The sequence below is a fragment of the Monodon monoceros genome, unplaced genomic scaffold (genome assembly GCF_005190385.1).
Source record: "Monodon monoceros isolate NGI ecotype Baffin Bay Population unplaced genomic scaffold, NGI_Narwhal_1 Super_Scaffold_16, whole genome shotgun sequence".
NCBI lineage: Eukaryota > Metazoa > Chordata > Mammalia > Artiodactyla > Monodontidae > Monodon > Monodon monoceros.
The window spans coordinates 108,009,292-108,031,540 of NW_021703772.1; the positions used below are offsets into that span (position 1 = coordinate 108,009,292).

The window sequence follows — 22,249 nt, forward strand, 5'->3', positions numbered from 1 at the left end:
ACCCCACCGGCTCCCAGGCATGACAGAACTGAGCAGTCCCACTCTCTTCACGGAACCCCAGACGGGAAATGTCTTTTCAACAGACCTGATCCCAGCGCCAGATCTAAAGGCAACCTGCAGAATTTTTTCCCAGGTAGAATGAAGATGGAACCTAAGAATTTTACCACTGAGCTGCAACAGAAGAGAACAAAACACACACGCACACAGCCTGAGTTTTAGAGTGACACACGCTTGAGTCCAAATGTGGACTCGGCCACCCCACTGGTTTGTCGTTGGCCAGTTACCTCACCTCTCTGAGTCCCAGTTTCCCCGTCTGTAAAATGGGCAGTGATCCCAAGTGCACGGGTTTGTGCGAAAGAATTTCAGACAGTACTTGTGGCAGGTACTTCCCAGGGATGGCTGTGTACATCTTTCAACGTTGTAACTAAAAAGTTTTCTGAAGTCTTTTGAAATTAGGAATGGTGATTCGGCTCCCTGTGTTACCGGATGCATCACTTTGGGAAAGACGGGGAGAACCAAGCACTGCTGCAGCCGTCACAGGAGCAGCCACTGTCAACATCCCAACACCCCGCAGACTCCCAGACTCCCAGGAGGAGCTGTGGGGCAGGTGGGCGGCGGGCCGCAGCGACCCTCTTCCCAGGCTTCCCGTCCAGAGGAGGAGCCCACACAGGCGAGGGCCAGGCCTCCGGGTCCCCACAGGCACAGACAGCGCCCCATTATGAGGCAGCTTGCAGCTGCGCCCCGCTCGAGATAAAGGCCGCGATTTATTCCGCACACCCAAACGGGGCCCCATTATACGGGGCAGGACACAAGGACCCTAAGCAAGTGTCCTGAAAGAGTCCCCTCTCATTGGACCGAACAAGACTCCTTGGCCTCCCACCCTCCCTATTCACAAGACCCCCCTCTGCCGATGGCCAGTGCGGGCTTGGGCGCCCAGGCCCGTTGCCATGGCGGCCAGCCCCTCCCTGGCCCCCTCCCCGCCTCCCAGGAAATTACTCTGATCTGAAACGTCCTGTTGTGTCTGTCGGTCCCAGCCAGGCCTCCCACCCGGCCGGCGCCCACTCTGCGGCTTCGAAGACAGTCGCACACTCGGCCTCTGTGCCGCTCAGTGGCCCAGCTGGGGGCGGGGGGTGGGGGGACGGCTGGGACACACTGGAATATTCACGGCCCAGCGGCAGCAGAGGCAGCCAGAGGAGTGGCCCACCACACAGGGGACCCCTCAGGAATGAAGCGGCCTTTCAGGGCCCGAGGGGCTGCAGCCTCGCCTCCCCTCCTTAAATAGCCAGCCGGCCTCCACCACAGCTGCGCGGGGCCCACCACCCACCCACAGGCTGCAGCCCACCTGCCGCCCCAGACCCGCCGACAGAGGTAAGGGCAGGGCCTGGCGGGGCGGGCGGGGAGCTCAGGCCCAGCAGAGGTGGAGGCAGAGCAGGGCAGGGACGCGAGCCCAGCCCCAGCCCCGAGACGCCTCTCTGTGGTCGGACTCCGACTTAGTTATCCAGGCCGCCTCGGTCTGAATGAGAGCAGCGCACAGGCAGTGTTCCTGTCTCCCTGTCGGGGCTTTTAAAGGAAGAGTGAGCGCCCGGCCTGCGGTCCCACGGCTGCAGTGACAGCCCCCGTGCCCCTCACCTCGAGCCAGGCGGCTCCGGGAGGGGCCAGAGGAGGAGTCGGGAGGGAGAGGTGCTGGCGGCCGATGCCCGGGAGACGGCCACCCCCCCCCCCACCCCACCACCACCACCACCACCACCCCGCCACCAGGCCCACCCAACGTCCCCTCTGCGGAGGCCAAGCCCTGCGCCTGACCCACGGCCGGCCGGGGCCCCAGGCCCGCCCAGGCCCGGGCCAAACTGCACGCACTGCAGTCGCCCTGCCCGAGCTGAGCGACACGCCGAGGGGCAGCGAGCGCGGGCATTTCTGGGGACCCGCGGAGCCACTGCGGACCGCGCGGCAGGACCAGCACCGAAACTCCTAACGTGGGGGAGGGGAGAGGAACCCCGGCAAAGCAGGAGCGAGCCTAAAAGAATTCTGAAGCCAAGTCTGCGCCCCCGGAGAGAGCACCGCGCACGCAGCCTTCAGGGCTGGGAGGCGGAGGGCACGGGGCGGGAGCAGAAAGCCAGGCGCTGGCCCGCCCGCCAGGTGCCTCCTGTGCAGGCACGCGGGGCCCACGCTCGGTTCGCTGCTCTGCCATCACCATTGTGCTGCTTTTTGAACAAGGGGTGGTGCCAACTGTATCGATGGTCCTCGGGCCAGGCCCCCGTGGGAGCCACTGAGCCAGGGAGGAAACTCCAGCACGAGCTCTAGCAGCAGGGACCTGTCAGCCTCCACAAGAAAGGCAGGTGGAGGTGTTGGCTGCCCCCGCCGGGTCTTCCTGACCTGACTTGCTACTCCAAGGCCGTCGCCCGGCCAAGTGACCCTGGGCAAGTTAGCTAATGCTAAGCCTCCGTTTCCTCATCTGTAAAATGAGGCAACTGAGGCCTGTCCCTCAGGACTGGTGTGCGGTGCCCAGGCAGGCCCACCGCCTCATGCTGGCCAGAGGAGGTGGTCAGTACCTGGAAGTGGCCCTGACGGAGGGGCCGGGTGACGACTGCACCGCCGCGGGGCACAGCCCGAGGTCAGCCCAGAGCGGAGGGCACCCAGCTCAGCCCCTCCGCAGCCCCAGGTTTGCAACAGGACCCCTCCCTCACTTGGCCTCCAGACCACCCCCCTCAAGTCACACACACCTGGACCAACAGGCAATAATCCCTGTAGTAGAACTTCAGGCAGCCTGAACCACTCTGGAGCCAGGAGACATCATCTGGGCAGGGGAACTGCCCTGGACCCCTTCAATAATTAAAATGTGACATGATCGGGCAAGCGCCCGCCCTCGGCTTGAGGACGACTGGCCAGATGCTCTCTGCCACTCACCCGCAGCCATCTGTGGTGGTTAACGAGGCACGAAGCTGCTGCCGGCCCGACAGCCCCTCGTCCCCGCAGTCTGGACCACCCTCCCTCCCTCTACTGTGGGAACCCGTGCCTGGGGACGGCACCCAGCCTCCTCCTCAGGGCTGACGTGCCCATGCCCACGGGGCACCTGTCAGCCCTGCCAGGGCATGAAAGGGGAGGGCTAAGAGCCAGGAGAAGCTTGCAGGCAACTTGCTCCGGGTCTCGCGGCTCGGCCGGGACACGACACCGCGCAAGCTGCCCCGCTTCCTGCTGCTTCCCGCCTCTCCTGCCCCCCTGCAGCCCAACCGCACAGGCAGGGAGTGCAGGTGTTGGGGGGAGGGGCTTCAGGGGAGCCCCAGAAGCTGCGCTGCAGGCAGGGGCGCGCGAGGCTGAAACTGACCCCCGCTCGGGGCTGTGGACTGTGTGGGGTGTGGACAGAGGGCGCTCTGGCCCGGCTGTCCTGCCTTCTCCTGCCCCCACCCCCGGGTCCCAGGCCTGGCGAGGGAGGCGGGGTGTTAGGGATCTTCCGTCTCCTTTCTGGATCTCCCGAGTTGACCAAAATCAAAATAGGAACCTGTTACTCTGTCTGCTGGGGCGGCAGCAAGGGTCACCCACTCAGACCTGGGGTTGGCAGACAGAAATGGCTTGTTAGCAAGGCCAGTAGCGCTCCGAGGTGCGCGGCCCCTCAGGTGTAGGTAAACCAGGCGGGTGAGGCCAGGCAGAGACAGGCCGCCTCCCTGGGCCCCGGGCCTCTCTGGGGCTGCAGATCTTGGCCAGAAAACCCTGGCAGGTCTGTCTACCTGTGGGAGAAATGGCTCTCCCTCTCCTGGGAAAGAATCCGCCTCTTGGTAGTTAAACTACCCTGGGTGGTAAAATACCCCCTGCAGGCCTGGGGCCCAAGGGCTTTCTAAAACACAGGTCTCCACTCGTTAAGATGCCTACCGTGGGGCTGATGGGCTAAGTCCAGAAAGTTCAAGAGACCTTGGGGTCCAGGCCCGGATGGCCTTCAGGTGCCGGCAGACAGAGCAGGCCTCTGCCCTCCCTGACACTCTGACACTGCATTCCCGGCCAGGCCCTCCTGTGGCGGGTGGCGGGTGCCGGGAGAACTGGGGAAGCCGGTGGGCAGGCGGGTCAGGGAGGGGTGCGCAGGGTTCTCCCGAGGCTGAAGAGAAGATGGCTGAGCTCTACACACTGGGCCCTCAGGAATAGGTGACCCGCCCATCCACCCATGAGAAGTGGGGCTCAGGGGCCCCATGCACCCCGCCCCTCAGACGGCACACAGGGGAAAGGGACAGAAAACGTGGGGCTCCGCCCCCCGCCCTCGCACCCCCCAGAGCCTCAGACAGACGGGTCACCACGCTCTCCCTGTGGTGCTGACTCCATCCCCCAGGCCTGAGAGGTGGCCTTCCGGATCACCAGGGTCCAACCAGGGCCTTCACATGCCCTGTAGGGACGTGGCTGCACAGTGGGGAGCCGGCCCCAGCAGCAGCTTAGCACCCAGTCCCTGGTTTTGGTTTTGCTTCCTGCTGAAGTTCAGAGAGCCTGTGATGCCTGCCCACCCCCAGATGGACCCAGGAGGTGTCCTCAGTGGCCCCCGAGGCAATGCCGAGCGTGGAACAGGGTCGGGGTCGGCAGGTACCGCAGGCTTCCGGGGGCTCACGTCTGCAGAGGGTGACGCCCTGCCGGTCGCAGGCTCTCCGGGGCCTGTCTGCTTGTTCCCTCCAGGCTCAGCCCCGGGCTCTACCTCCAGCCAAAGCATGAATGGCCTCGAGGTGGCTTCCCCAGGCCTGATGGCCAACTCCTCCCTGGCCCCCACGGAGCAATGTGGCCAAGAGACGCCACTGGAGAACGTCCTCTTTGCCTCCTTCTACCTCCTGGATTTCATCCTGGCTTTTGTTGGCAACTCCCTGGCCCTGTGGCTCTTCGTCCGGGACCACAAGTCCGGCACCCCTGCCAACGTGTTCCTGATGCACCTGGCCGTGGCCGACCTGTCCTGCGTGCTGGTCCTGCCCACCCGCCTTGTCTACCACTTCTCGGGGAGCCACTGGCCGTTTGGGGAGATCCCGTGCCGGCTCACCGGCTTCCTCTTCTACCTCAACATGTACGCCAGCATCTACTTTCTCACCTGCATCAGCGCTGACCGCTTCCTGGCCATCGTGCACCCCGTCAAGTCCCTCAAGCTCCGCAGGCCCCTCCACGCCCACCTGGCCTGCGCCTTCCTCTGGGTGATGGTGGCCGTGGCCATGGCCCCGCTGCTGGTGAGCCCGCAGACGGTGCGGACCAACCGCACGGTGGTCTGCCTGCAGCTGTACAGGGAGAAGGCCTCCCAGCACGCCTTCGCGTCTCTGGCCGTGGCCTTCACCTTCCCGTTCGTCACCACGGTCACCTGCTACCTGCTCGTCATCCGCAGCCTGCGGCAGGGCCCACGCGTGGAGCGGCGCCTCAAGAACAAGGCGGTGCGCATGATCGCCGCGGTGCTGGCCATCTTCCTCATCTGCTTCGTGCCCTACCACGTCCACCGCTCCGTCTACGTGCTGCGTTACCGCGGCCACCGCACCTCGTGCGCCGCCCAGCGTGCGCTGGCACTCGGCAACCGCATCACGTCCTGCCTCAGCAGCCTCAACGGCGCTCTCGACCCCGTCATGTACTTCCTCGTGGCCGAGAAGTTCCGAGACGCCCTGTGCAGCCTGCTGTGCGGCAAGAGGCTCCCGGGGCCGCCCCCCAGCGCCGACGGGAAGACCAACGAGAGCTCGCTGAGCGCCAGGTCGGAGCTGTGAGCCGGGGGCCACCTCTCTGAGCACCGCCTCGTCCCCAAGGACCAGCCCTCAGACTCGCCACCAAGGAGGAGCCCGCCTCCACCCCAGCGGCCCCGAGAAAACAAACTGCAGGCTCAGCGGGCCACCACCACCTGCTCCGAGGCCCGAACTCATCACCCGGCGCCGAGTTCTGTCCTCTCTGCCACGCAAATCCCTGAACAGGGAGCACAGAAGGGACCAGACGGCCACCCCCCTGCGGAGACTGGCCCCGCTCACTCACAGCCACAAGACACTCAGCAACTTCACCCCCTGCTGAGGGGGCAAGGAGGCCAGAAACGTTCCCGAACAATGAGCATCTTTCTCTCCCAAGGGCCGCCTGCGAGGTGCCCAGCCTCCTTCCCCCGACAGAAAGGCGCAGCGGTGAAGCTTTGCAGAGAGGACGCCGGAGACAGCTGCAAACGGCCCACGGGAAGAGGGGGCACTGGAAGCTGGGTGGGGGCGGGGGGGGGAGAGTCTAAAGGTTTTCTCTCAAGTGCAAGGTGCTTTGAGGTCCCTTTGTGGCACCTTTGCCAAAGGACTCTGCATTTAGGGGACACAAGCTATAAATTAGAACCCAACACTGTAAGCACATTTCAGGGTGGTCACCAGGTGACAGCCAGCAACACGGGCGGGGCCTGTGAGGCACATCAGCTCTCCATCCCTCCCGCCAGAAACCCACACACAGACCTGCATGTGCCCGACAATCCCCAGGGCTTCTCGGCAGCTGCCCAGTCCTTCCCGAGTCCCCGTGGAACACGTGCTATGGGTGGACGGTCACAGGGAGCTGAGCTTTGTCGCCGCCGGGTGGCGGGGAGGGCAAGGCCCGGCCTGCGAACCCGTCTCCCACTAACCCAGACCCAGCAGGGGCAGAGCCCCACTCCTTCCCAAGAGGCTTCCACCAGTCCCGGCGGGCCAAGCTTTGAGCTGTTTTGCTTATAGGGTGGTCTGATCGCCCTCACCAGTCCTTTCTTGTACTTGATTATACTGATCATAAACATAACTGTACTTTAGTAACTGAAGGTTATTCTGTTTGGTTAACACAACTCCCTCCCCAGAACTTTTCTTCCCTCTGACCCAAGAATGGCAAAGCGGAGGCAAAGGCAGCAGTGTGGACTGTGGTTCTGGTGGCCCTACGGTGGGCCTGCCCCGCGCAGACTCTGAAGTTCTGCCCCGTGGGCTTCAGAGCGCCGACCTGGGCTGGAGGGTGTGCGTAGGGCCCCCGCACTCCTTTCATCACAGTGATACTTTACTTTCCTGAGCACGTCCAGCCTCTTCCGGATTTTTCCAGCAGAGCACCGGAGCAGGGGTCCCAGCGTGAGCTGCGGCTCAGGCCCACACCCGGCAGGTGACCCCACGGACCAGCATGGGACACCCCCCCCGCCCCGCTGTACTGTCTGCCCCCCGATGGTCTCTCAGATCCGCACCCAATACCCAGGCTGCTACTGAGTTCTCTGCAGACACCAAGACGGACAACACGCGTCTCTGGTGGGGTAGGCAGATGGGCGAGACCGCTACGGCAGCGTCAGGAAGGGGTGCTCGACAGGCACCAGAGAATGTGACAAGTGCCCAGATGGGAGGGCATGGGAGATGGACAGCTAGGGCGCTGCTAATGAGGCAGGCCTGCTCTTCCCTGAGGCCTGGCTGTCGGCAGAGGGGAAACTCGGAGTCGGTTGGTTGGTTGGGCTCTGTGGCATTTGGGGTGCCCTCTGGGCACCAAGTGGAGCTGGCACGTGGGCAGTGGGGTACTCTGGGAGAGGTCTGGGGTGGAGGTGGACATCTGGACTGCCCAGCACACACTCACCATGTGAGGCACCGGGACTTTGGGCCCAGTGCAGAGCCCCAGAGGAGCCCAACATGGAGAGACGGGTGGAGGAAAGTGAGCCAGGAGAGGAGAGGGACAGCGCAGCCGTGAAGTAGGGGGAAACTCCCAGAACACGGGGGCCTGGGTGCCCAGAGAGGAGCGGGGGCTGCCGTGAAGGCCGCGGAGACACCGACCAGCCTGGGCGGCGGGGAGCAGACGGGAGGATGTGGCTGGTGGACTGGGGAGGGCTGCAGGCAATCGCTGTGGAAAGAAGGCTCAGAGGGTGCTTTGAACCCTGGGGGCCACCAAGCCTGAGCCCTTAGAAAGGGAGAGAGAGCGGACCAGAGCCATGAGTCCCTGCTGGAGAGGGTGTGTGGGGTGAGCAGGGCTTTGGGTGCAGGGACACGGCCCCCGCTCTGACAAGGCAGGGGGGCAGCACAGATGCCGGGCGGCAGGGGTGCCCATCCGTCGGGGAGGGGGAGGGGAGGCCCTGGCTGTGGGTGTGATGGTGCAGGGACAGTGGGGGGTCGGGTAGGAGGCGGGGAGAAAAGAGCAAGTCTTCGTGGAAGGTGACAGCTTAGCCTGCTGAGGAAACCTGGGCCCCAGCTGAGTGCTGTCCCTCCAGCAGCGCTCGTGGGGCGTGAGGACAGAGGTGGACGGCCGGGGCCAGCACTGGAGGCGGCCGGGCAGGCAGGAACTTGACTCAAAGCTCCTCATCCTTCCGCTGCACCAACTTGGGCCGCTTGGGCACCCGCTTGGGCCGCCTTCCTCCTTGCTGTATGCTGTCAGCCTGCTCCCAGGAACAGCCTCGAGCCTGGGGTGGCCCCCGACTCACCATCCCTTACTCTCTCCAGGGTCCGTCCTCACCCGTACACTGGACAGGGCTCTCCCGTCCGCCTCGCAGGGACAGGGCCGCACGGCAGCCCCATCCTCAGCCTGCAGCGCCCGGACCGGGTCTGGGCCCGTGATGAGGGGCCCATCTCACCTGCCGGCGTTCTTCACAAAGCCCAGGTCGGCCAGCTCCACGTCGCACAGCTCGCAGCGGAAGCACCCGGGGTGCCAGTTGTTGTTCATGGCCTTGATGACGCGGCCAATGATGAACTCGCCTGGAGGAGAGAGGTTCCTGCTCGCCTCGTGCCCTGCCCCTCCGCGGGCCCCTCCCAGAGCCGGGAGGGTGGCGTCCGCGGGAGCCCGGGGCCGATGCTCTGAGGCGCAGAGCTCTCTGCCCACCCGCCTCCCAGGCAGCGCCGAGGCCTGTGCGGCCCTTACCGCAGGTCCTGCAGCACGGAGCGAACAGCATCTGGAAGTCGTGTTCACAGTACTTCCGCCCTTCGAGCTGCAAACGGGGCCAGCAGACAGAGGACAAGGAAGGCACTGTCATCCCCCGAGCTGCGCTGGCCCGTCTGCTGGGTGAGGACCTGCCCTCGGGGACGCTGGACAAACACCCCACTTTGTGCACCTGCTACCACCACAGGAAGCTGGGGGGGGGGGGCGGTGCGGGGAGGAATTCCAGACAGTGAGCTGCCCGTGCAAGGCCTGGAGATGGAACGGGATTGGCCTGTTCGACTTGGGGAGAGTGCAAAGCGAGGGGCCTCCAAGAAGCTGGCAACTCAGCAAGGCCAGCCCCGCAAAGGACCACTGCTGTTTGCAGAAGATCTCGGCCCTGTTGGTCTCAGGAACGAGCTGAGGGCTTGGGGTGGAACGTCAGGCTGGGGAGGGCGGGGATCGAGTTTGAATTCTGTGTGTCCCTTGGCCCTGTTTCCTGTGTGAGAAGTCCATTCCCCCAGCGGCCACAAAAGACCCAGGGAAGGGACACAGAAGGAGGGACACAGGAAGGGGGGCAAGGGAGTCCTGCAGCCGCTGTCCCCATCTGTCTGGGCAAGGAGGGCCCTCACACTGGCCCCAAGTGTGGCCCCAAGAAAGCCCCTGCTTTCTTCTCCCTTGATAATTGTATTTGGTTTTCCCCTGTTCTCTAAAATGAGTGTCTTATTAAGCTGCACCTGGCTAGAGCCCTAGCCAGTGACCTTCAGAGGCGGCAGGAATTTAAACTGTCGTAGGCACATCCACAGCGCCCTGCCCACATCTCCCCTCCCCCCACCCCCACCTCCATCATCGGCCAGCATTTCCCAGGAGGCACCACAGGCAACAGCAACTCCTGCTCTGCCAGGCAGATCACACACCCCACAGCCATCTACCAGCCCGTCCCATCAGCTTGGAAATCTGTCCAGCCTCTGAGCACTGCCCTGGTGTGCTGGTAAACATTTCACAACCGGCTCTGAGGCTGCCTTGCAGCGTTTGCCGATTTCTACGGTATAAATATTCCCACCCGTGGTCAATTTCAAGCTACCAACAGACCTCCGCATGGAGCTGAGAAGAGACGTCAGTAGCCACCACGGTACGGTGTTTCCAGCACACAGGCATAATAACAAATCATAACCTCAAAGGCATAGCTGATCGTGAAATGTAATAAAGTAATCAGGAAGCGGTGAGTTTTGAGTATCTGTTACCTTTGTTGTTTTAATTAATTTTTATTGCAGTATAGTTGCTTTACCATGTTGTGTTTCTACTGTACAGCAAAACGAATGTTACCTTTGTTTTCAATACAGTTTTATCTCATTGTATGTTTATATCATTTAACTTTTAGTAATGGCTGTGATTAACAACTGGCTTGCAAGGCTGCTGAAAATTTAACGATCTGCTCTTGTGACCCAGTGCAGCCCAGTGTAGGCCCCTTCACTTCCATCTGGATTACCGAAATAATCAGCTTCTGGTCCCACCTGTTCTCCTAGCTTCCGTCCCCGCCGCACAGTCTCTCCTCAGCATAGCAACCAGAGGTCCTTCTCTAAGGTCAGACAGACGATGTGACCCCTCCCCTCCAGACCCTGCAGTGGCTGCTGCCCCTCCCAGGAGGAAAGCCTGAGGCCCCACGAAGGCCCACGGGGCCAAGCAAATCTGCCTCCCCACTCTCGTCTTCTTCTGTTCCCTCTCCTTTGCTCTGCTTCCATCACACCGGCCCCCCCACTGCTCCTCAAATACCTGCGTGCTCCAACCTCAGGGCCTTTTTGCCCTTGCTGTGCCCTCTGCCGAGAGCTCTTCCTGCAGGTACACGCTGCTCTCTCACCTCCTTCAGGTCTGCTCAGACATTCCCTTCCCTGATCACCACCCCGCCTCCCCTGAGATGCCTTACAACCAGGGCACTTGGCACCATCTGGTACACGTGGGTTACGTTTACTGCATGACCCCAGGGAGGGTAAGTGCCACCACGGCAGGGTGTTTGCACCCCAGGGCCCCCCAGCATCTGCCCAGAGGTGACAGGATGAACGGCGACTCTCCTTCAGCACCCATGGCCACCAGGAGAACACTGTCCACATCTCACAGCTAAGGGATGGGGCCCCGAGGTGGCCAGCAAGGTCCTCAAGGAGCACCGCTCGGCTCAAGGGCTGGCGTGTCTGCCTCATCCTTCACAAGAGGACCACGGCCAGGCATGGCCCACAGGCTGCCAGAGGGCAGACCCTGAGCTGGGTCCGGGGAGCATGCTCACCTCGTAGAAGAGCCCGTCGGGGAAGGGCCGGAAGCACTGAGCGCACACGAAGCAGTGCTCGTGGTACAGCTCGCCGTTGCTGTTGACAATCCGCTCGGCGGGGGCGAAGCGGGCCTGGCAGCGCTGGCACACGGCATTGGCCAAGGCATTGGACATGTTACTGGGTGGGAAGAAGGAACGGGCAGGTCAGGGCCTGAGGGCCGCACTCGATGGACACGCTTTCTGGGGTGAAGACAGCGCCGTGCTCACCCCGGGTCGGCCTTGACACCGCAGGGACTGAGTCACACAGGCGGGGCCACGCTGCCCGGCACCGGCTTGGGTCACCCATCCCTGCAGCTACCTTGTGCCTCGGGCACATTGGGTGCCAGCGCATGCCAGGCCACGGTGGCCTTCCCAGATGACAACCCTGCGAGGCCAGCACAGCGCCTCCATCTCCCAGATGGACAAGCGGAGGCCTGGAGAGAGTGACCCGCACACCACCAAGGCCACAGTGGGCGGAGGCAAAGTCTACACCAGAACCGGTCCCCCGCCTGACTCCGGGGCCCCGACCTTCCCCCACACCCTGCAGCCCCTGATGCCCCACACGGGGGCTCAGGCGCAGGCCCGGCCGTCGCCGGGCTCACGCCGGCCAGAGCAGTCACGACTCAAGTCCGTTGCTCTCACAGGGCAGCCGGGGCTGGCCCTCGCTCTCCAGGCCCAGACGCCCAGCCATGGCAGGACCCTAATCATGGCCATGGCCACGGGTTACAGGCTGTTAGACGACGGACACACAAGCTTTCAGCAGGGTGCCTGGCCCACTGTAAGTCCGCCGCGGACGGCGCTGCGCTTGTCAGTGTTACTGACCGGGCCCCCAGGCTGCTCAGACATGGTGCTGGGCCGTCTCTCGAGGTGTCAGGGACGCTCGGCAGACACAGGGGAGCGGCTCGGGTTTTACACACTTATTTAATCCCCGAGGCCACCCTGCTTTCCTAAGGCTCAGAGGGGTTAAGTAACTTCCCCAAAGTCACAGAGCAGATGACAGCGTCCAGATTTGAACACAGATTGGTCCGACTTCAATGGCTCTTTCCCCTGCACCACGACTTAGTTTCAAATCACCTGCACCCCCAAAACATATAACCACCCTACCATGGGGAAGGTGAGATTGTGAATATTGGAGATGGGAGCAGAGTGGGGAGCGGACCTCCTCATCCACAGAGGGCAACTGCTGTCCCCGGGGAAGTGGCAGACATCCCGCCGGGAGGCGTGGAATCCGAGCTAAACTACAGGGGAAATGGCCACACAGACAGATGTGTGCTGGCTCCAGGCTGGGGCCCCAAGGCTCAGGCTGGAGGAGCCTGGCTGTCAGCCCCGACAGTCTCTACAAACGCCCAGCACCCTGATGCCTGTGCCTTTGGCTACAAGGGCGGCAAAGAGATTTTGTCTCGTGTCAACTGGGTGGGCACAGAAGGAAGGTCAGGCTCAGTGAGGAGAGATGTAACCAGCTGGCAACATCGCGTAGACGCGTGCGGTGGCACACGGCACGTCTCCTGAGAACATCTCTTCAGCCTGTTCCGCCTCCCGGGATGCTGAAGCCCACCCCTCCCTAATGGCCACAGCACAGGGAGGAGAATTCTCAAGTGAGCAATGCTCGTGCTGGGGTCCCTAGGCGCGACGAGCCCAGGAGGTGGGAGAGGGCTCTGCCTGTCAGGGGTCTAGGTGTGGACAGTGGGTCTAGCAGAGGGTCGCTGCCACGTGGACACGGTCTGGAAGCCGGGCTGGGGCACCCAGGCAGGACTTCCTCTCTGCTTTGTTGGAGGAGCCCTCGCGGCAAGGGCAGGGCCGGTAGGCTCCTTGGCAAGCCTTGCCAGGCAAGTGCACCTCTGCATGCCTCTGCCTGCCCCCAGGTTACCTGGGGGACCAAAGCCGTCTCCTGCATCCATATTTAAGCCAAAGGGGCAAGGAGGCAGGACAGTGGCAGGAGGGATGGGCAGAGCCCAAGATGACAGGGAGGCTCTGTGCACAGTGGCCACCACCCTCCTTTCCAGCTCCCTGCTGATCGCCACAAGGCGATCAGTACCAGTCGCCATGGGCTGGGCTGGACTCTGTCAGCACAGGCATGGCTTCCTGTCCCAAGAACACTGTGAACCTGGAGGCCTTGTTCTCCCCAAACACACATACCCAAGGTGGCTGGGAGGAAGTTCCAGTGCCTGGCCACGAACAAGACCTTGGCTGGTCTTGGAGTAGTCAGAAATCAACAGGAAATCCTGTGACTCTTGAGCCTGGAATTCCCCACTGAAAGGACCCAGAAAATGAAGCCAAAACAAGAATTCAAGTGCAGCCCCAGGCTTCCAGATTGTTCCAGACCTCTGGACCCTAACCAAGCAAGTGCACAGCAGGCCCATCTTCGGTTTGCCTCTCCAGAACTCCAGCCTCCCCGCAAGGCAGACATTCGGGGACTGCGTCTCCACGCTGTCACCACAGCAGCCGGCCCCCAAAAGAGCAGCTGGCCCTTCACTGGTCTGGGTCTAGTTCCCTGGCTGGGTCCCTGGGAGTCTCAGGTCAAGGATTCTGCCGTCTGTCCCCGACACACCTCGCAATAAGCCCCGGCACAGACAGGTGGGGTGCGGGGGTGACCACCTCCCCCCAGCCCAGGTCTCGGCCAGGTGCACCCCCGGCGTCACTTCTGTGGCTGCGTCCCCACGGCCCCTGCTCCGGACCGCAGAGAATACCCCAGCTCACTGGCCGAAGGCAGACGGATGGGCCGACGTGCTCATGTGCCGGACAGCCGGACCACAGGCCCGTCAGAGAAAACGCCAGTTGTCCCCTGCAGGAGGAGGCCGCTCTGGGCTCCATCCCGCGAGGTTAAACCCTGACAGCCCTAGCCCCCAGCTGTGCACCTGGAAGAAGGCGCCAGCTCCTCGGGGCCTCATTTCCTCATCTGTAAAGAGGTCCCCGAGGAGCAGGACCTGCCCCGCAGAGCTGAAGCGAAGAACTCGCTGCCTGCAGCATAGGTACAGAGCGCGGAGCACAGGGCCGGGCAGGCCAAGCGCTGGATACAGAGCGGTTGTTGCCGGCAGCTCAGGGACCCCCCCACCCCCCCCCCCCCCCCCCCCCCCCCACCCCGCCACCCCGGCCCAGCAGCGCTCCCTGCAAGGACAAAGGAGGGAGACGCGCATGCTACATCCGCCTTCACACATTCCGCCCAAGAGCTGGGAGCACAGTCTGCCCGGTTACCTGCAGGGAGACACCGCCGCCCCGCCCTGGCTGGACAGCACACAAACACTGCCGAGGGCATGGCCACCACCTAGAGGCCAAACCCCAGAGCTGGGGGGTGGGGGGGCACACCTGTGCTCCCGAGCAGGGGCCATGGGGATGCCGTCACAGAAGTGCCCGCTCCCTGAGACGGGCTGGGGCAGCCGGTGGGGCAGGAGGGAGGTGGTCACCCCCATCTACCCTGTACCCTTCTCCGACCCTCCGCGGCACCCCAAAGGCTCTCAATCTTGACAGCCAACGCAAGCCTATTTGTTGCAAGACGTCACTGAGCTCTAGCCTGGGGTGGGCTGGAGGGAGTGCTCTCCAAGCCAGGTCCTCGGGAGGGGAGGTTGCTGGTTCCAGATAAGGAAACTGACGTGCAGAGAGGGTCTGAAGCCTGCTGAGGTCACACGGGATTGGACCCGTGCTCTCTCGTCCCCTCAGCTCCTGGTGGCATCACACAGGCATGACCATTCAAGACTGCTTTTTCAACAGCCCCAGACCATCCCCCACTCCAGTCTCCCACCCACCAGAGCCTAGAAAGCCAGCGTGTGGGCCCAGGAATAGGCAGGGGCTGGCCACAGGGGCCTTTGCACACTCGAGGGTGAGTCCGTGTCGCTGAGGCCAGGTGATCCCGCACAGCAGTCAGTCACAAGCCAGAAGCTCAAAGAAATACCAAGCTGAGGTTAGCATATGAACGTATGTGCATGCATGTGTGCACGGGACTTTCCTGAGGCCTGATCTTCACTATCAGCCCTGCCCTCCTTTCATCTGGCTCAAGTTCTTGTGCTGCATCCATACAGTGACACCAGCCTCCAGCTTGGCCTCTGGCCCATCAGGGCCCTGGTCGCCCACTCCCAGCTCACTCCACAGATGTCCACGGTGATCCAGAGGCCAACCGGTGAGGGTTCCCGTTCACTCAGGTAAGTCACTTGGCCTCCCGCGCTCCGGATTCCCCACCGGAGCAGTGGGCTTGTCCAGTGCCCATCCTGGTGTGGCCCCTGGTGAGGGGCCTGAGACACGGATGCAGGTGCAAGCCCGGCTACAACAGGTATCCCGCGGGTGGCCCTCTGCAGCCTCTGCTCCCTGCCCCCCACCTGACGGCCTCCCAGACACCTTTGAGGGCTCAACCCTCAGCCCCGCTCCGGAAGGCTGCCCTGGCCATGCGCGCACCCTGAGCACACAGTGGGGTGCACGTTTAACGCAGAGCATCAGCCTCTGGGTTCGCTCTCCTCCCGCAGCCTCCAGGCCGCCCACCTCTGCGACTGCTGCTCTGTCTCCTCCTTGAATCCCCACCCCCTCCTCGCAAACCCCACGTCCTTCCCACAGCTCCTCCCCCACGCCTCCGGGGGTCCCACCTGCTGTTTTGATGCCAAAGACCCCAAGCCCACGGCTCTCACAGCTCTCCCTGCAACTTCACCAAGTCCAGGAGCCCCTCCCCCAGCCCCACCCTCACTCCGGGGTCTCCACTATCTAAGTGCCCCCTCAGGCCCTCCCCACCCTAGGCTAACTCATCCTCGAGATGCCCTGAGGTCCATCCCGTACCCACAGGTTCCCCTCCCAGTCCCAAAGGGAGCTCTCCTCATTGTCTACACTGCCAGTTCTCCCCGGGATAAAGCAGTTCAGGCTTCAGAGTCAGTCCACCCTGGCTTCAAGTCACAGCTTAGCCATTTTTTGGATGGGTGATGTCCAGCGCGTTCCCTGACCACCCAGGGTGCTCATCTAGAAAGCGGCCAGAAAGCGATCCGAGTCTGAAAGCGGTCGTGGAGGTTACCTCGGGCAACTTATCTGAGCGCCCCATCCTCAGCGCCCTGCCCAAGAGTGCTGATCCCAGGACAGCAAACCCGGCTGGATTAAGCCGCGCCCTGCCCCCCATGGCCGCCACGCCCGGCGCCGAACTCACGCCCGGCGCCGAACTCACGCCCGGGGCAGCCGGGCCGCCGCCGCCGCCGCCGCCGCCGTCGGAAGGGCCAGGCGGGTGTCCGAGGAAAGGCCCGCGGCGGCAGCTTTCCGGCCATTGTCCCCCGCGCCCCCGCCCTGCCCCCGGCCACCTACCCGGGCGCGGCGGGCGGCGAGCTCTGCCGGTGCTGGCGCCGCCGGTACAGCCCCGACGCGGCGAGCGCGCCCAGCCGGGCGGCCATGGCGCGGGCCTCCTCCTGCCGGCGCGTCGCGGGCCGCCTGCTCCGACCGGCCGTCGGACCCCAGCCTCGGAGGGCAGGTGCGGCGGCGGGCAGCCACCAACGGCCGGGCTGGGCGGCCGGACTCCCAGCGTGCGGGGGGCGCCTCGGCCCCCACCCCTCTGCACAGGAGCTCACGTTACGCACTGCGATCTCCAAAGGGCAGCAGAGTCAACTCTGAATAGAAAGGATATTGTTCCCGCCGCGGGGGCAGCACAGTGAAAGCTGAGGCTGGCAGGGTTGGGTCCAGGCTGGGGAGGGAACACGCTGGGAAGCTCCCAAAGTGCACCGAGGTGAGAGGTCCAGTCCACAGTGGCAGGGCAGGATGCCTGGAGATCCCGGGTTGCCAGGAGCCTCCGAGGAAACCCTAAGCCCCCTGGACATGCTGACGATGGTACAGACATCTGAGGAGGGCAGTATGGGACTGAGCCAGCTTAGGAATCCTGCAGTCAAGAAGCTAATGAGGGATTCCCGCACATGCCCACGTTTGCCTTGTTCCCTTCCCTGAGAACATGCAGCCACCTAGGAGACCCAGACCAGGGCAGCCCGGTCCCTGGATCTGGCCAACAAATAACCATCCACCCCAAAAGGGGTCCACACTGTCAAAAGCTAGAGGGCAGGTAGCCCCCCAGCTCACCACGGAAAGCAGAAGCAGCAGCCTCCGATGGAAGACCACAAGAAAGGCAGCGTTTCCATGCCTTCTTACTTAAAGGGACTGGGGGGGTTACTGTGATCTAAGTGCAAACACCCACGGCCAGCATCTGAACTGTGGCCACTGCTGGCCAGGCAGGCACCACGCGCAGCGTTAAATAAGGATCCAGAGGACTCGCAGAAATCTATAACTTAGATTCCATTTCCCTGGAAAACCTTTCTAGCGGGGTCAAGGAAGCGTGAGCAGGACCTTCCTCTGCCTTCCATCGTTCCAGGGTGCTGGGCCTCCAACACGGGGGCAGGAGGAAACTGAGGGGATCCATCGAGACTCAGATGCCAGTCCCAGACACCGAGGAACACACGTCATCTAGTAAATCCAAACACGAGGAAGTAAGTACTCATTAACTACCCTGGGGGTCAACCCCCAAACACAGCCAGATGACTACGAACATTGGGTGTAGTATATAGTTTGTCAAAGCAGCTCAGTTCCAAAGGTACCAAGCACTGATCAATTCAACAAATATTTTCTTAAAGGTGGCCCCAGGGGCTAAAGGGCAGAGAGAAGCTGAGCCTGGAGCCAACAAGTAGAAGGATCACCTCCCACCTGCTGATGGAGAGAGATGAATGCTTAAGAAAGCTACTGTAGAGAGTTTTCTTAGAGCAGCTTCAAGTCGATGGCCTGGGGCCTAGGCCCCTCTTACCAGTGCGGGTAGAGGTACCAGTCACACTGGGATCCCCAGCCAGCATTCTGGCTCCAGAGAACACAGTTGCAAAAACACAGTAAGAATGATGTCAGCAAAAATGGCAGAATAATGACCTCTGAAAGTTTGTCTTTCCATAAAAGCAATGAAAAAACTAGCAAGGAATGTCAGCATCACCTCTTTCAGAACTCTGTAAATTAACCAAAGACTTACAGTAACCCAGAGAGCAAGAAAAACTGCTGAGAAGACATATAGATGACCAACAGGTACATGAAAATATGCTCAATATAACCATCAGGGAAATGCAAGTCAAAACCTCAAGGAGATATCACACCTGTCAGAAAGGCTATTATCGAAGGGCTTCCCTGGTGGCGCAGTGGTTAAGAGTCCGCCTGCCGATGTAGGGGACACGGGTTCGTGCCCCGGTTCAGGAAGATCCCACATGCCGCGGAGTGGCTGGGCCTGTGAGCCATGGCCGCTGAGCCTGCGCGTCCGGAGCCTGTGCTCCGCAACGGGAGAGGCCACAACAGTGAGAGGCCCGCGTACCGCAAAAAAAAAAAAAAAAAAAGAAAGGCTATTATCAAAAAGACAAGAAATAACAAGTGTTGGTGAGGGTGTGGAGAAAAAGGAACCCTCTTGCACTGTTGGTGGGAATGTAAATTGATGCAGCCACCATGAAAAACAGTATAGAGGTTCCTTAAAAAATTAAAAATAGAACTACCATATGATCCAGCAATTCCACTTCTCGGTATTTATCTGAAGAAAACAAAAACACCAATTTAAAAAGATATACACACCTCTATGTTCATTGCAGCATTATTTACAATAGCCAAAATATGGAAACAACCTAAGTGTTGTTTAGGTCAATGGATGAATGGATAAAGAAGATGTGGTATATAAATGCAATGGAATACGATTCAGCCATAAAAAAAGAATGAAATCTTGCCATTTGAGAAAATATGGATGAAACTTGAGGATACTACACTAAGTGAAATAAGTCAGAAAGAGAAAGACAAATACTGTGTGGTCACATTTATACTTGGAATTTTAAAAACAAAACAAAACAAAAAGCCCAGGTCATATACAGAGAACAGATTGATGGTTGACAGAGGTGGGGGGGGGGGGGGGAGATGGGTGAAATGGGTGAAGGGGGGTCAAAGGATACAAACTTCCTTTTATAAGACAAATAAGTCATGGGGATGTAATGTACAGCATGGTGACTATAGTTAATAATACTGTATTTCATATTTGAAAGTTGCTAAGAGAATAAATCTTAAAAGTCCTCATAACAAGGAAAAAAAATTTTTATAACTATGGTGTCTAGTTAACTAGATGTTAACTAGACTTATTGTGGTGATCATTTCACAATATATACAAATATCAAATCATTATGTTGTACAGCTAAAGCTAACATAATGTTGTATGTCAATTATACCTCAATAACAATAGATAAATTTAAAAAATAACCAACTGGGAGGGGGTTATAAAAGCTGAATCTTGGTAAGAACACCTTTATGGTGTTTTAATTTATCCTAGTCCTTAATCCCCACTTCCTAACTCCATAGCTGCCTAGAAAAGTAACTGGCTGCATTCCCAGTAATGAGGGAGCAGAACAGGGCTGAAACTCTTTCAAAGCTTCATTCCCAAAGGAGAAAGACCTGGTCTTCCCTGGAAGATCCCACTTGAAAGGCTGGTTTTTATGTGACCTCACTCACACTTACCCAGTGCTCAAAGCCTCTCCTGGGGTGAGTTTTTCAAATGTATTACTATCACAGCTACCTATGTATTACTATCATAGCTGCCATTGTCACAGGCAAAGGGGACAGTTGGGCAATTGACTAATCAAAAAGCTTAAAAGGAAAAACCAAGGAATGAGATGTCCTTAGGGGCTTCAAAAAGAACCGACATATTCCTGGGAATCTAGAAGGCCATGCGAATGCCCAGGGCTACGTGCATGCTCAGGAAAGTCCTTAGAAGGTCCTAAGCTCTCACTTCTGATGGACCTTTTGGGCTCTGTACAATCAGGAAGTGAAGACTAAGGCGGAGTTGTAAAATGCCTGGTTGGATGTTGAAACTGTGCCCCAACATACACTCAGAGCCTTCAGTAAAGGCTGGGAGACTTACTGGTTTCAGACATTCAAGAAAATCTCTGTCCAATCATTAGCTGACTACTAAACTAACCAGGCAGAGACTTCAGTGGCCACAAATGACAGAGATACAGACTTCACAGAATCTGTTCAGAAAACTCACTAAACAAACAATAAGCAGCAACAACAAACCCTGGGGAGTAGGGAGAATCTGGTTTCCAGAGCTGCCACGTTATTTTATTTGAAAAGTCCTGTTCTCAGCAAAAATTATGATACACGCAAAGAAACAACAAAAAAAAATGACCTAGACACATAAAAAAAAGAGCAATCAACAGAAACTGTCCCTGAGGAAGCCCAGATGTTAGACTTACTAGACAGACCTCAAATCATCTGATACAAATACGTTCAAAGAACTAAAGGAAGCCAGATCTAAAAAACTAAAGAAAAGTATGAAAATCTCTCACCAAATGGAGAATATCAATAAAGAGAGAGAAATTATAAAATGGGACCAAAAACAAATCCTAGAGTTGAAAAGAAATACTAAAGAGAGTCCTTCAGGATGAAATGAAAGGACACTAGACAATAATTCAAATCCACATGAAGAAATTAAGAGCAGGGACTTCCCTGGTGGTGCAGTGGCAGTTAGGAATCCGCCTGCCAGCATGGTGGGGACACAAATTCAATCCCTCCTCCGGGAAGATCCCACATGCCTTGGAGCAACTAACCCTGTCCTCCACAACAACTGAGCCTGTGCTCTAGAGCCTGTGAGCCACAACTACTGAGCCCGTGGGCCACAACTACTGAAGCCCGCGTGCCTAGAGCCCATGCTCCACAACAAGAGAAGCCACTGCAATGAGAAGCCTGAGCACTGCAACGAAGAGTAGCCCCTGCTCACCGCAACTAGAGAAAGCCTGCACGGAGCAACGAAGACTGAATGCAGGAAAAAATAAATAGGGAAAAAAGAGAAGAACCTGTTAAATTATTTAAAAACAAAAAAGAAATTAAGAGCAGTAAAGGTAACCATAAGATAAATATAAAAGACAGTATAAATGTATTTTTTGTTTGTAAACCTTTTTTTCCCATCTGGTTTAAAGATGACTGCATAATGAAATAATTTAACACAAAAGAAGGCAATGGTGTAGGAATTAAGAAACAAAAAAGATGTAAGACAAATAGAAAAAAATAGGAAAGTGGCAGATGTAAACCCCAGTTATCAGTAATTACATTACATACAAATGGATTAAACTTTCCAATTAAAAGTTTTTTGAACTTTTTTAAATGGATATTTTAAATGTGATCCAACTATATGCTTTCTACAAGAGGTTCACTTTACATTCAAAAACACAAAAAGCTGAAAATAAAAGAATGGAAAAGATATACCATTCAAACAGCAAACAAAAGAGAACTGGAGTGGCTACACTATCAGACAAAATAGACTTCAAGGCAAAAATTGTTACAAGAGCAAAGAAGGAGATTTTATGATGATAAAAGAGTTAATCCATAAAGAAGAAATAACAAGTATAAACATATGCACCTAACAACAAAGCCCCAAAATACCTGAAGCAAAAATTGAGAGAATTGAGAGAAAAATAGATAATTTAAAAATAATAGCTAGAGACTTCAATACTCCACTGTCAATAATGGATAGACCATTATATAGAAGCTAAGCAAGGATATAGAAGACATAAACAACACTATAAGCCAACTAGGCCTAAAAGACATCTATAGAACACTCCACCCAACAATAGCAGAATATACATTCTTCTTAAGGACACATGGAACATTCTCCAGGACAGACCATATATTAGGACATAAAACAAGCCTCAGGGCTTCCCTGGTGGCGCAGTGGTTAAGAGTCCACCTGCTGATGCAGGGGACATGGGTTCGTGCCCCGGTCCGGGAAGATCCCACGTGCCGCGGAACGGCTGGGCCCGTGAGCCGTGGCCGCTGAACCTGCGCATCCGGAGCCTGTGCTCCGCAATGGGAGAGGCCACAACAGTGAGAGGCCCGCGTACCACAAAAAAAAAAAAAAAAAAAAAACAAGCCTCAATAAATTTAAAATGATTGAGATCATAAGAAGCATATTCTCAGGCCACAGCAGAATAAAATTAAAATCAATCATAAAAGGAAAGTTAGTAAATTCACAAGTATGTGGAAATTAAACAACATACTCCTAAAGAACCAATGAACCAAAGAAGAAAACACAAGGGAATTCAGGAAATACTTTGGAATGAATGAAATGAAAACACAACAGACCAAAATTTATTGGATGAAGCTCAAGTGGTGCTCAATTTATAACCCTAAATATCTACAGTAAAAAAATCTCAAATCAATAAGTTAACC

At 58.2% G+C, this 22,249-nt stretch overlaps 2 protein-coding genes across 6 annotated transcripts in view; one reads left to right on the forward strand and one right to left on the reverse strand.

Annotated features, from left to right (window-relative positions):
• Positions 1–22,249, reverse strand: part of LIMS2 (LIM zinc finger domain containing 2) — a 36,024-nt gene that overhangs the window by 6,323 nt on the left and 7,452 nt on the right. For 2 of the 5 annotated variants that reach the window (XR_003793925.1, XM_029225148.1), the window contains exons 1-4: positions 16,346–17,510; positions 11,060–11,219; positions 8,788–8,854; positions 8,504–8,624 (exon numbers count right to left, since the gene is read on the reverse strand). Coding sequence is in view for 3 of the 5 variants with exons in the window: in XM_029225148.1 (XP_029080981.1) it covers positions 8,504–8,624; positions 8,788–8,854; positions 11,060–11,219; positions 16,346–16,431 (434 nt within the window). In the remaining 2 variants the exon portion in view is untranslated. Of the gene's footprint in view, positions 1–8,503; positions 8,625–8,787; positions 8,855–11,059; positions 11,220–16,345; positions 17,511–22,249 lie in introns of those variants that run through there. The other 3 variants (XR_003793926.1, XM_029225146.1, XM_029225147.1) reach the window with 3 other exon arrangements.
• GPR17 (G protein-coupled receptor 17) lies at positions 1,815–8,494 on the forward strand. Its single transcript, XM_029225145.1, has one exon. It carries the CDS (start codon positions 4,176–4,178, stop codon positions 5,697–5,699), a length of 1,524 nt encoding a protein of 507 aa, XP_029080978.1. The 5' UTR covers positions 1,815–4,175; the 3' UTR covers positions 5,700–8,494.